Source organism: Carcharodon carcharias, chromosome 20 (assembly GCF_017639515.1).
Source record: "Carcharodon carcharias isolate sCarCar2 chromosome 20, sCarCar2.pri, whole genome shotgun sequence".
NCBI lineage: Eukaryota > Metazoa > Chordata > Chondrichthyes > Lamniformes > Lamnidae > Carcharodon > Carcharodon carcharias.
This window is the reverse complement of record NC_054486.1, coordinates 105601172-105614986: the sequence shown is the minus strand read 5'-3', so window position 1 is coordinate 105614986 and position 13815 is coordinate 105601172. Positions and strand designations below refer to the sequence as shown.

The following is a 13815-nucleotide window of genomic DNA, read 5'->3' as shown; positions in this document are numbered from 1 at the left end:
AAACAACCTCTTGTGTTTTTTTCACACAGTTTGCTACACGCGGTCCACTGGGAGAAATCATTCCCTGTATCTGTCAATAATAAGGCTGATATTTCCCTCATCAACCTTCTCAAATTATCTTCTAAGCTAGGAATCTCTTCCTGAATTACCAGAGTTAGTTTGCTGGAATAGAGTCTTGTTATATATCTGTCTGTGGGAATTCTCAGAGAAAACTCACCCTCTGTTTTTGTCAAATATGGAAACCTGATGAAATCCTCATTATGTCAAGGAGGTGGAACACTTAAGCCCTCCTCCCCTCCTCTCACCACTGCTTCAAGAAACAACTGTATCACAATTCTAGGATCTAAGAAATAAAGAGGGGGGAAGCGTTGGTGGATACATTAAGAAACCCAAATGCCCTTCTTCATTCATCAGTGTCTCATGAACTGTGTGATGAGACTGTATAAATGAAAATGTTTTCACCTCAGTGAGTTATGATCTATTTACTGACCTAGCAGATGCCCATCGACACGTATAGACTTCAAAAGAAAACAGAATTTTCAGAGCCCAAGTAACCCCTTTTATTTCATAAAACATGCTTAGCTGCCAATATGATTCTGTGCAAGATGAGCTCTGCCCCCTGATGGTATCACTGGAGCTACAGCACACACTTTTGACAGTGTGTGTTTTGAGAGGAACAGCTCCAACTGACTCCTTGGCTTCTTGAATGTCACAGTAGTGAGGAGGTGATGGGGGTGCATGAGGAAAAAAAAGAAAGGCTTGCAGTTATATAACCTTCTGCAAAACACAAACAATTCTCTCAGACAATTATAGCACCTTTTACAACTTCAGGAAATCCACCAGCGCTTTACAGTCACTTTTTGAAGCATTGAATGTTTTGAAGGGATGGGCAACAAATGCTGGCTATGCCAGCAACGCCCAGATCCCATGAAAGAATTTTTTTTTAATCACTGTTATAATGTAGGGAAACCCAGCAGCCAATCTGCGCATAGCAAGATCCCATAAACAGCAATGTACCAATGACCTGATGATCCCTTCCTCTTCTTCAAAATAGTGGCTATGAGACCTTTTATATCTGAGAGGGCAGACATGTTTAATATCTCATCAGAAAGACTATACCTCTGAGAGCAAGCACCCCCTCAGTGTCAGCCTGTGTCATGTGCTCAAGTCTCAACTAACTCCTTGAGATGCAAACCCACAAACTTTAGACTCGGAGGCAAGGCTGACCCAAGGCTGACAACTTCAAGTTGTCATCTTCGTTCAGGATTGCCATCTGACTTTGGTTTGTGAGGTCCAGATTATTGAACTATTGTAAGAGAACTGAGGTATTCTCCCCCTCCTTCCCTGTGACAATGCTGAATGCTGTGTTACTCATCATTTGTATTGTTCTCCATTATATCCACAGCTTCTTTATTTTCTCTTTTACTGAGGCTGGAGTCAGAATTCTTAGCTTAAAATGTAATTAAGTAAGTACGAAATGAGCAACTTGCATTCATATTGCATCTTGTGTAATACTGGGATGTCCCAAACTGCTTTAAAGCCAGCAAAAATACTTGCTGAACTGCAGTTGCTACTGTCTGTTTTGTAGACAGCCCCCCGATTCCCACAAACAATTATGAGAAAAATGACCAGTTAATCTGTTTTACTGGCCAGTGTATATTTCATATTGGACTGAAATGTCTACGTAACCCAATGTTTGATTGGAATTTATGACATGGGGTACATCACATTCTGGACATCACAGTTGACCCTCAGGAGCAAAGCAATCTTCAGATTGCTCCTCCACAGGACACTAAAACTGACAGGCATCTTTCTCTGACCAGACAATTAAACTGAGGGTGCCTGCTGATCCCTGTGCTTACTTAATAACCATTCCACTTCAATCCCAGTCTGATCAGTGATTGATTCACAGAGTGCAGAGTAATCATGTCTCCCGGCATTAAAGTAACAACCCTATTTATCTAGCACCTTTAAGATAATAAAGCACTCCAAGGTGCTTCACAGGAACATTATAAAACAAAATACATTACTGTATCACATAAGGCAATATTAAGTCAGATGACCATCGTTGCAGCTGACCCTCGATTTGAGGATGATGTCAACTCAGGATCACGAGTTTCCTTCATGTGGCTAAACAGGCTGATTCTCGACCTGCAGGTCTTTGGGGACATGGGGAAGGACATCCCACGAGATAGTGGGATCCGGAGTGCAGGATTTGCTTCCTTCTCCTTCCTTCTCTGCTGCCACTCAGCTTCGTCATTAAAACATTGTGAAAGTATGATGCAGCTCGATAGATAAGTTGTTGCCATTTTGAACAATTGGTAGCAAATTCCTTCCGGTTATTAATGTCAATTCTGCCATGCTTGAAGGAGAGCTTCAGAGTGTTTTCAAAGTGTTTTCTTTGTCCTCCCCCCGAATGTTAGAGCTTTGAGAGCTGGGAAAACAGGACCTTGCTGGGAGAGAAACAAAAACAGAATTACCTGGAAAAACTCAGCAGGTCCGGCAGCATCGGCGGAGAAGAAAAGAGTTGACATTTCGAGTCCTTATGACCCTTCGACAGAGCTAGGTGAATCCCAGGAAGGGTTGAAAAAGGGTTGTTTTTATCTATGTTTTTGTTTTTATCCTTGCTGGGAGAGACAGTTTTTGACCATCCAGACACCATCTGGATTACCATCCAGTCATTGGTGGCAATTTTGATTTAGCTCCTGTACTACACATATCACCCTATCTGTCCAATGTCTCCCAACTTCATTATGAATGGAGTCAAGAATTGGGATTGGTGTATAAAGGGCAGTTAATCCAATATTTCCCATATTACATCATTGCCCAAAGTCAAAATTATGTCCCATTCTCCCCTCCCCATGATTTTGGGCTGTCCCAGAAATCTCACAAAGTGCTCAAATTTTCTCAGCATGTTGGAGAGACTGGCCCCACCAAAATATTTTACATCAAAGTTCATGCCAGTGGCCAGCACTTTCACTCCTGCACTCAGAATGTTGCCAAGCCCGATTCCTGCATCTGGAAAGTACACAGCCAGTGGACAGTCCTGTCTTTCACAGAAGGAGGTGGTGTCATTTGGGTGAGATGTCAAGTCTCAACTGTCTTCTCTGGACTATTCAAAGAGGAGCAGGGTGTTCCTCTTGTGATATCATCAATATTCTTATCTCAACCAAAAAGAACAACAATGTACTTTTATGTAGCACATTCAACATAGTTAAAAAAGCGTCCCAAGGTGCTTAATGACAGTGATATCAATAAAAAACATCTTTGACATTTTCAAAATCCCTAGAACAACTTACTGCCATTTATCGGACTTGTAAGTACAATGTAGAATGCAAATATTTTAATCAAACAAAAGAAATTGGCTTTAGAGAGCCAGAATTAGAAACCAAACTCCTTTTGGTGGAGGTTGTGCCCTGTGCTGATATAAGATCTTGGCCGTGTTGTAAAAGTAAATGTTAGAGTCAGCAGGATCATTGTTTGCAGCAAGATATCAGTGCTAACTGGTCAAGATGTAATCACACAATCAGCCAGGAGCTTCTATCAAGAGTAAATATATGTGGAAGAAACCAGTGGATACAGTAAAGTATAAGAGCAAGCACAATGAGCCTAGCAGGGTGTAATGTGAGAAGAAGAGAAAAAAAACTTGCATTTTTATATTACAGCAAGGTCCGTCAACAATAATAACCAGATAATCTGATTTAGTGACATTGGTTAAGGGATAAATATTGACTGGACCTTGGGAGGACTTCACTAATCTTCTTCAAAAAGTGCCATGGGATCTTTCACCTCCCCGCCCCCCACCCCGACCGCATCGAGAGGCTTCAGGTTTGTCTTGGTTTAATGTCTGATCTTCGAAAGACGGCACCTCTGACAGTGCAGCATTCCGTCAGATATTCACTGGGGTGTCAGCCTAGATTTGACAAGTGTTTGGAGCAATGTTCCCTCTAATCTGTGTGGCTGTGCAGTGACTCAAAAGTCCGTGTGCAGGCTGTGCAAAGGTCAGTTCCTTTAAATTACTGTGCATACAAGGTACGTTCGAACAACTTGCCTCCACATTCTGAAACCAAATTAGAGGGAACGTTGACCCAGATGATAGTTTTTTTACAGGGATATGGGCACATAATAACAAAGCCCATTCTTAGTTACCTCAAGAATCAACCGTATGGCGTGGAACTGGAGCCTTGTGTGCCAAATCAGTAGGATTTTTGTGGGTTATTTCTTGGGGTCAGCTTCCAGATGACTAGGTTTATTGAATTCAGTTTCACAGTTTGCTATGGTGGGATTTGCATTGCTAGTTCATTATCAAGCCCACTGTACTATGATCTTCACAGACCAGATTAGGCCATGGCTTTGTACAAGAGATCGGAGAAGACTTGCCATAAGGAGAAGAGAATCCATAGAGGATCCTGGGATGGGAGTGGGGAAATATCTTGAGATGGCCCAATAAAGAGACTCAGGGTTTTTCCCAATGCCTCCAAGACAGCAATATCACTGTGAAGGTGCTATTCAAGATGAAAGCGTTGTGTCAATAAATAATCCAATAACAATATAATGTTTGCAATCAAATCATGATTGGATTTCCTTCACCAATGACACACTGACCACTTGCATTTATATAGCAACTTTATCATCCTAACAAGGTGATTCACAGGAGCAATTATCAAACAAAATTTGATGCCTTCTTCTTTGGCAATCCCTCAGTTGGAATATGACTTGCTTCCATTCTGATTCAATGGGTTCTGAAATGGCTAATAAGTCCAAAGCGTGACCTGCAGACTCTGCCACATTTGGGGCAGGTGGTGCTTGAAGGGTTGGGTAAATGGGTTGTTTGGAGGTTTGTGTTCTCCCTCTGAAGCCTCAACTTCACCTCTGCAAATTCCTGACAAAGTCTCTCGATGTGCTCAATGCTTTCCTGAATGAACCTTCTCCATTTTGGTCGGTCACAAGACAGGGACTCCCTTGAGTTGCCAGGGCAGTTTGACCTCTTCAGAGATGCATTGAGAAAATCCTCAAAGCATTCCCGCTGTCCTACTGGGAGTCTCCTGCTGTATTCCGAGTTCCGAATAGAGCAGTTTCTTTAGGAGTCTGATGTCAGGCATATGAATGACATGTCCTGCCCAGCGGAGCTGGTTTTGAGTGATTAATGCCTGGGTGCTGGGCAAGTTGGCTTGGGAGAGGACACAGCTGTTGTCCACCTTTCTTGCCACTGGATTTGGAGGACCTTGCGAAGACACCACTGGTGTACTTCTCCAATGCTTTGAGGTGCCTGCTGCACGTTGTCCAAGTCCCCAAAGCATATAGAAGTGCGGGAATCACTGCTGCCTGGTAAACCTTAGCCTTGGGTTTGAGATGCTGATCCTCAAATACTCTTTTCCTCAGTGATCTTACTGCACAGCAAATTCAAGGAAAGTGTAAGGAACAGCACTAACCGCTGTCCATGGCCTCTTTTAACCTAACAAAAGCCTTTGACTTTGTCAACTGCGAAGGCTTATGGAGTTTCCTCCTCAAATTTGGCTGCCCACAGAAGTGTGGACCATTTTCCATAACTTGGGAGCCTCCTCTTGATGAAGGCAAACATAGATGATGGTGTTCATCATCGCATTTAGTGTGCCAGTTTAGCCTTCAGCTGACAAACCACATAAGGAGATATTAGGACGCTTGGTCAAAGAGGTGAACTTTATGAGCATTATAAAGGAGGAGACAGAGGTGAAGAGGTGGAGATTTTTAGTTAAAGTTTTGGGGAAATGCTGAGTTCTCAGTGGGAAAATGTTACAGAGATAGGAAGGGATGAAACGATGAAGGTTGAGACGTTGCCAGACTCAGAACCAAGGTAAGACACAGGCGGTGTCCCCAATCATGGGAGGTTGGGGTGAGTGAGGGAGGGTAAGTCACTTCAAGTCGTTCCTTCACTGTCGTTGGGTCAAAACCCTGGAACTCCCTCCCTAACAGCACTGTGGGTGTACCTACATCACGTGGACTGCAGCAGTTCAAGAAGGCGGCTCACCACCATCTTCTCACGGGCAATTAGTGATGAGCAATAAATGATGGCCTAGCCAGCAATGCCCATGCCTCAGGGAAGATTTTAAAAAGATAGGTTTCATGCGTCTCCCAGTGCCTTGTTATGAAGCAATCTTGGAGCTTGCTGACCATCTCAGCTGATGTAAGGTAAATGAGGAGACAACAATGTGAGAAGATTTTTCTTTCCATTAAACATCAATGCATGGTGAATAATTCAATCTCTTCCTGCTAAGATACTTCTGTGAGTGTATAGGGATGATATTTAATGAAAAGAGACAGGCCCGTAGACTGGGTCAGATTAAATTGAAGATTAGTTCTGCTACAGACCTTCTAATTGAATTGAATATCCTTCTGGGTCAATCAGCTTTTAAAAGTTTTATATTGACAGCAACACTATGCCAACAATGTTGGACGTGGATAATGATAAATTGCTCAGGGTTCCTGTGAGGAAGAGCACATGGGTGGACATGTGGTGAGCTAAAGGAAGAAAGAACTTGCATTTATATAGCGACCTCAGGACCAATGTTCCCTCGCATTTTTCTTTACTGCATGTGATCTGCTTGCGGCACAGCGTGCTGCCTTTAAGATTAATACCTGGCTGTGCTTGTGCGCATCTTAAATGAAACATTGGTTTGTGTTTGTTCCCTGCACAATATGTTCTGAATTGCCACGTGATCTTGGGCGGCTTAGAGAAAACATTGCTCAGGGTTTCCCAAGCAGTTGAAAACTTTTGTAGTGCAGTCACTGTTGTAATGTAGGAAACAGCCAATCTGCTCACAGCAAGTTCCCATGAACAGCAATGCGACAACGTCCAGATAATCGGTTTTAGTTATGTTAGGGACAAACATTGGCCCAGGACATTGGCTCTTCTTTGCATAAGGTTATGGGTTCTTCCACGTCTGTTTGAGAGGGCGAATGGGACCTTGGCTTAGCGTCTCATCTGAGAGATGGCACTCCAGACAGTACTGCACTCTCTCAGTACTGCAATTGTGTGTCAGCTTAGACATTGTGCTCAAATCCCTGGAGCTCATGACCTTCTGACTCGGGGTGGGAACTTTACCCACAGACCCATGGTTGACTCTTGGACTTCAATAAGGACAGGTTCACAGTTGGCTGTGATGCTCTCCAGAGTCACTTAGTCTGCAGTCCTAAATGCTTCGGAGACTTGGACAACCAACAGCAGGTGCCTCAATGTGCTGGAGAAGTACCATCAGCAATGGCTTTGCAATGCCCTCCAAATCTGGTGGCAAGAAAGGTGGTCGAAGAGTAGCATCCTCTCCCAAGCCAACTTGCCCAGCATCGAGGTGCTAATCGCTCAAAACTAGTTCCACTGGGCGTGATGTGTTGTTTGTTAGACTGACACCAGATCCCTGAAGCAACTGCTCTCCTCAGAACTCGGAATTCAGCAGGAGACTTCCAGGAGGACAACGGGAACACTTAATGGATATTTTCAAAGCATCCCTGAAGAGATCAGCCAACTCCGCCAACTCATGGGAGTCCCTGTCTTGCGACTGACCAAAATAGAGAAGGCTCATTCAGGAAGGCACCAAACACATTGAGAGGATAAGTGGACACGTGGGAGGGAGCACACAAACATCCAAACCTATCTACCCAACCTTTCAAACACTACCTGCCCACATGTGGCAGAGTCTGCAGATCACTTGTCAGCCATCTCAGAACCCATTGAATTGGAATGGAAGTAAGTCATCCTCGATCCCGATGGACTGCCTAAGAAGAAGCCTGGGCAAAGCTAACTGTCTCTACTCACGGATGAAGAAAGTCCATTTCGGGCGAGGTGACAGTCTGGTGCTGGCGCGTGTAGAGCCAGGTTGACTATGCACTTTCAGGAGGGAACGTCGGAAAACCTCTAGTAAAAGGTTCCTACATTACAATGGTGGCTACACTTCAGAAGCACTTGATTTGCTGTGAAGTATTTTGGGAAGTCCTGAGTTTGTGAAATGCACTATACAAAAGGAAATTCAATCTTTCTTTTTAAAGGGTTTCCGAGAATCATCTGTGACAGTGAGGAGAGTAGCGTAATTTGTGTTGTAACAACCAGATGGAAAGGCACTGCAGAAAGCTTCTTTTCTGCATACCTGATTTCTCGCTTGTTTGATAAATTTTGACTCTGATCCCATGTTTGGATTGATCCCATGAGTGTGGATTGTTCGCGGAGCATTTTTCATACTCCTGTTTTTATATAAAAATGCTGTAATTCTCTACGATCTGTCAAGCAAGTGCTCTCTCAATGTTAAAAAGAAAAGATAATCTCTGAGCACTTACAGAACCACAATTATGACCAGGGGACTTACCATGAACAGTTTGTGTTACTGCACGGTTATAATTAGCTGTGTCAGTTCTTGTGCTAACAGTGCGGCCCTTGAGGATCCAAGAAGCTGTAATCCTAACCAAATAGAATCTTAGCATTGCACAGCACAGAAGGAGGACATTTGGCCCGTCATACTTATGCCAGCTCTTTCAAAGCGCTATCCAATTAGTCCCACTCTCTCTGCCCTTTCCCCATGGCCCTGCAAAATTTTCCTTTTCAAATATTTAACCAATTCCTTTTGGAAAGTTTTATTGAATCACTTTTATCATCCTTTCAGGCAGTGCACTCCACATTGTAACAACTCACTGCACAAAATGAAGTCTCCTCAGTCACACAGGATTTTTTTCTCGATGATCTTAAAATCTTTTTAAAAAAATGTTTTTGATCCTTATTTGTTCTGATACAACAGCAAAATATCACATATACTGAAAATCTGAACTAAAAGCAGAACCTGATTAAAGGTCATTGACCTGAAATGTTAACTTTGTCTTTCTCTTCAGAGATGCTGCCATTATTGCTGAGTATTTCATGCATTTTCTAAGTTTTGATCACTGCACTACAGCCTTGGCCACTTAATAAAAGAAGTCCCATTCTCAGCAAAAATAAACTGAAACCTTGTAAAAGATGAAATGCTAGAAATCTAAACAAAAAAACCCAGGAAATTCTAAATGGGCGAGACAGCAGCTGAAAGGTTAATGATTTCATGGCTTTCTTCAGCAGAACAGGTACTCTTTGTCCTTGACTCCATCCTGGGCAAAGCCGTCCACTTGGTCAGCACCCCATGCACCACCTTAAACATTCACTCCCTCCACCAATGGCGCACTGTGGCAGCAGTGTGTACCACCTACAAAATTCATTGAACTCACAGCAACCTCTACAACCCTGAAGGACAAGGGCAGCAGGTGGATAGGAACACCACCAGCTGCAAGTCCGCCTCCAAGCCAAACACCATTCTGACTTGGAAATATATCGCTGTTCCTTCACTGTCACTGGGTCAAAATCCCGGAACTCCCTTCCTGACAGCACTGTGGGTGCACCTACGCCACATGGACTGCAGCAGTTCAAGAGGGCAGCTCTCCACCTCCATCTCAAGGGCAATTATGGATGGGCAATAACTTCCAGCACCACGCACTTCTCATGAATGAATAAACTTCCCCTCTTTTGTGTGAGATCTTTTGGATTCGGAGTCACAGATACCTCAAATAGGCAGTCGACTATTTGTAAGTAATTTTAAGATAGCTTATTAAGTTTATTAAGAAGCGACAATTTAGATACAATGTATGAATTAATTAGACAGAAAATGTGTGTGACCGGTGACAGCTGAGAGTGGTTTACTGATCTCAGAACTGAACAGACGGTTGGCACGGAGTGTGTTGAACTCAGTAGCTTGTGATAGCAGCATTCTGCTCTCTAGTCGAAGTATTAGGGATCTCCTCCTCCTCCTCCTCCTCTTCTTGCTCTTCCATCTGATGAAGGCAGCTGCCAGATGAGCACTGCCACCTCACCAGCACATGGTCCCCATCCCTGAGCACTTGTTAATATACCTTTTTTCCGGGGGCTGGTAGCTTATCCAGTGTCAATCATCTATTCAAACCCTTCAGACCAATGGATACAGGATAGCTACCCAAAATGTCAGGATGGTTACCTCCTCCCCTGTTCATCACCCTGTTTGAGGTCAGCTTTTTAGTTCACGTCACACTGAGAGTCTATCCTGGCCCTTTCTAAACACTTCCAGACATAAGGGGTATGCAAGATGCCATCCTACCAACCTAGAAATGTCAACATGGCAGCCTAAACCAAGTGATCTTGCCATTTCCAGGGACTGTTTAGAAGTCAGTGTTTAGAAATTGCCTTTCCAGGGAGAGAATCATTTATGTTTGGCTAATCTCATAAAAGCCCTATGCTATGCAAAAAATGCCAGTTTATTAGAGACCCAATTTCTTGCATTTGTCTTGATCATCCCATAAAAGGGGTTCTCCCTCTTTACTATGCCAATGCTGATAAAGGAACTCACTCAAGGATAACAGGCCATATTTGGAATATGAAACAGTCCCAATGCAGCAGTTCTTCCCAGAAGTCTGGCCCTCTCCCACCTTGAACATTGACTTAATTTCCCTTTTAGCTGCTGAATGAGCAACTTGTTTATGCCAATGACTGGAAAAATTATTTTGTAAATGTTACTACATTGTAACCGCTTATTCTTCGGTCATATCGTGCTAGTAGAGTTGTGTGTCTGTGCTCGCTTCCAGTGGCTCCCAGTCCACCAAATTTAAAATTCTCAACCTTGTGCTCCAATCCCTCCATAGCTTTGCCCTTCCCTACTTTGATAACCTCCTCCAGTCTAACAAACCTCCAGGATCTCTGTACGTCTCCAATTCTGGCATTGTGCATCTCTGACCTCCTACACCTCGATCTTTCAGCTGTATAATCCCTAAACTCTGGAATTCCCTCCCTAAGCCTTGCCACCTCTATGCCTATCTCCTTTTAGATGCTTCTTAAAACTTACCTCTTTGACAAAGCCTGATCCCTGTATTGGTAGCCCTTCTTTGACTCAGTGACAACTTCCTTGGCTGATTAAGCTCCTGTGAAATGCTGTGGAATAATTGAAAACTATTGATGTAGTGTATACTTATAATTTGTGAACTGAGTAACAGGTGGATGATAGCTGAGTTTACTTCAATATATGTATCGACATCCAGGAAAGGAAAGCACTCTGTATAATTTCTTGATCAATATCAAGTGATGTGTCAACTGTGGCTCGCTTGATGATATTCTTAACGCTGAGTCAGACGGTTAGGGTTTCAAGTCCCGCTTTAGTACTTGAGCCCAACACTGTGGGAATGCTGCTTTGATTGAAATGATAAACTAAGATCCTTTCTGGTAGATGTAAAAGATTGCATGGCACTATTTTAAAAAGCAGGGGTAATATTCCTAACATCAACTAACATCAAAAAAGATCTGGTTATTATCACATTGCTGTTTGTGGGAGTTTGCTGTGCTCAAATTATAGCTGTCACCACATTTCCTACAACAGTGACTACACTGCAAAGTATTTAATTGGTTGGTGGTGAAAGGAGCTATATGAATGCAAGTCTTTTATTTTTCTGTTATCCCACTTTTCTGGAATGTTTTGCCTGAAATAGTTTGTTAACTTTTTTAAACATTCTGCTGACATGAGTTTTCAATGTATAAGGCATGAGTTGCATTAGGTGTCATCTCAACCTTTTTTTGAATCAATGACTTTAAATATGGTATTACAATACATTAGCAGCACGTTGCTCAAGGAGTGCATTAATGGGAGACCAGCAGGGCTGCCGGTTGTAGTCCCTAAATCCCCGCTTTAGAATGTGTTCCAACGAGGCCCTGCCTCTGTAGAAACTACAATCCCCACAATGCAGCCTGCAGGTCACTGTTGACGTCATCTTCAGAGGACACGGCGACCCAGTTTGGGGACGCGTGGGGCCTACACAGGATGGAGCCCGGCTCAGGCTCGCTATTCCCGGCGTTTGGTGAAAGGAAAGCACTTTGTGGAAGCAGGTCTGAAGGTAAATACTTGGAACAAGATGAGGGACCGTTGGGGACGCTACCCCTTGTTTCCTGGGCCGGGGGATTAGTGCTTCCCCCGGAGCAGCCTGTCGGGCGCCTGAAATTTGATGGTATTTTCCCCTCCTCGTCCTGGTTTACAGCTCGGGACGATGGTCGTGATAACTGGCCAACTGAATTCACTGTGCACCTGTCACCTTTTGGGCGGCCTTGTGGGGAGCCCCCTGACTCAGGAGGTTAGGGTTGCAAGTCCCAGGACAAGAGAGTTGAGCACATCGTGCAGGCTGGCGCTCCCCTCTGTCACCCACTGAGGGGGTGCTGCACTGTCGGGAGAGGTGCCGCCTTTCAGACGCGGCGTTTAATGGACGAAGAACAGGGGTACTGCACCCCCCAGGGTTCTGGGCAATGTTTATCCCTCAATCAGCATCACAAAAAACAGATTGTTTGGCCATGTTTGTGGGAACATGTGTGTGCAAATTGGCTGTTTTGTTTACAAGCTTATGACAGTGATTCCACTGCAATGGTACTTTGTTGGCTGTAAAAAGCATTTTGAGACATACTGAGTTTGTAACAGGTACTATGTAAATGCAAGTCTTTGTTTCTTTACCCTAACATTCCCTTGTCCTATCCGCACATTTTAATGTAAAGTTGTATATCACAGAGTGGCACAGCACAGAAAAAAGCCTCTTGGCCCATTGTGTCTATTCCACCTCTTTGACAGAGCTAACCAATTAGTCCCACTCCCTTGTTCTTTCCCCTCAGCCATGTATTTTTTTTTTCAAGTATTTATTCTGTTTTGAATGTTGCTATCCCTTTCAGGCACTGCATTCCAGATCATCATAACCTTAAAAAAAAACATTGGCTGTAGTTCTTTTGTCAGTCACTTTTATTTTTTATTCTTTCATGCATGTGGGCATCACTGGCAAGGCCAGCATTTGTTGCCAATCCGTAATTGCCCTTGAACTGAATGACTTAAGGCCATTTCATAGGACAGTTAAGAGTCAGCCACATTGCTGTGGGTTTGGAACCATATGCAGGCCAGATGAGGTAAGGATGGCAGATTTCCTTTTCCAAAGGATATCAGTGAACCAGATGTGTTTTTATGACGATTAACAATAGTTTAATGGGCACCATTACTGAAACTAACTTCCAATTCTGGATTTTTAAAAATTAGTTAAATTTAAATTCCAGGCTGCCATCGTGGGATTTGAACCTGTGTCACCAAGAATTAGCCCGGGCCTCTGGATTACCAGTACAGTTACATTACCATCACACCATGTCTCCCCATAAATAAAACTATTTATAAATCAGGTTACAGACAGCAGAAACAATTTCTCCTTATTTACTGTCAGAACCATTCATGATTTTGAACGTCTGTCAAATCTCCTCTTAACCTTCTCTGCTGTGCAGTTTTTTCAGTCTGCCCACACAACTGAAGTCCCTCATCCCTGGTGCCGTTCTAGTAAATCTGGATTAATTGTTTCCTGGTAGTACGAAAAATGCTACCAATTAAACTGTAGGAGTAGGATGATGGGACGTGGATCCATACTGTTGAAGGGTAACTTTACGATTGATATCAGGAAGTCATTTTTCACAACATTTTGTGTGGGCGCCTGGGCAAAGTGATGGAGGTGAAAACTTGTGGAATAATTTAAGACAGAACTAGATCCAATGATGAGGAAGTATAGCATTTTTCTGGATGGATGAGTAAAGATGGTCAGAATAAACTTTTCACCTATCACAGTACCCTGTGATGAAAAACGAAAAATGTTGGAAATATTTGCAGATCAGTCAGCGCCTGTGGAAAGAACAAATGAATGGTCTGCATGTACAACGCTAACTAGTCTACTCTCTCCACAAATGTGACTGACCTGCCTTGCGGCTGCAATGTCCACAATCGCTTTTTGTTTTGAGTGATTGTT

General features: G+C 43.3%; 1 protein-coding gene across 2 annotated transcripts in view; it reads left to right on the top strand.

Annotated features, from left to right (window-relative positions):
• The first annotated feature begins 11791 nt into the window (after positions 1-11791).
• The window catches only part of nrde2 (NRDE-2, necessary for RNA interference, domain containing), a 61770-nt gene continuing 59746 nt past the window's right edge, over positions 11792-13815 (top strand). The window contains exon 1 of one of the 2 annotated variants that reach the window (XM_041215269.1): positions 11792-11895. In XM_041215269.1, coding sequence (XP_041071203.1) covers positions 11823-11895 — 73 coding nt within the window. In that variant the 5' untranslated portion in view covers positions 11792-11822. The remainder of the gene's footprint in view (positions 11896-13815) is intronic. The other variant, XM_041215270.1, reaches the window with a different exon arrangement.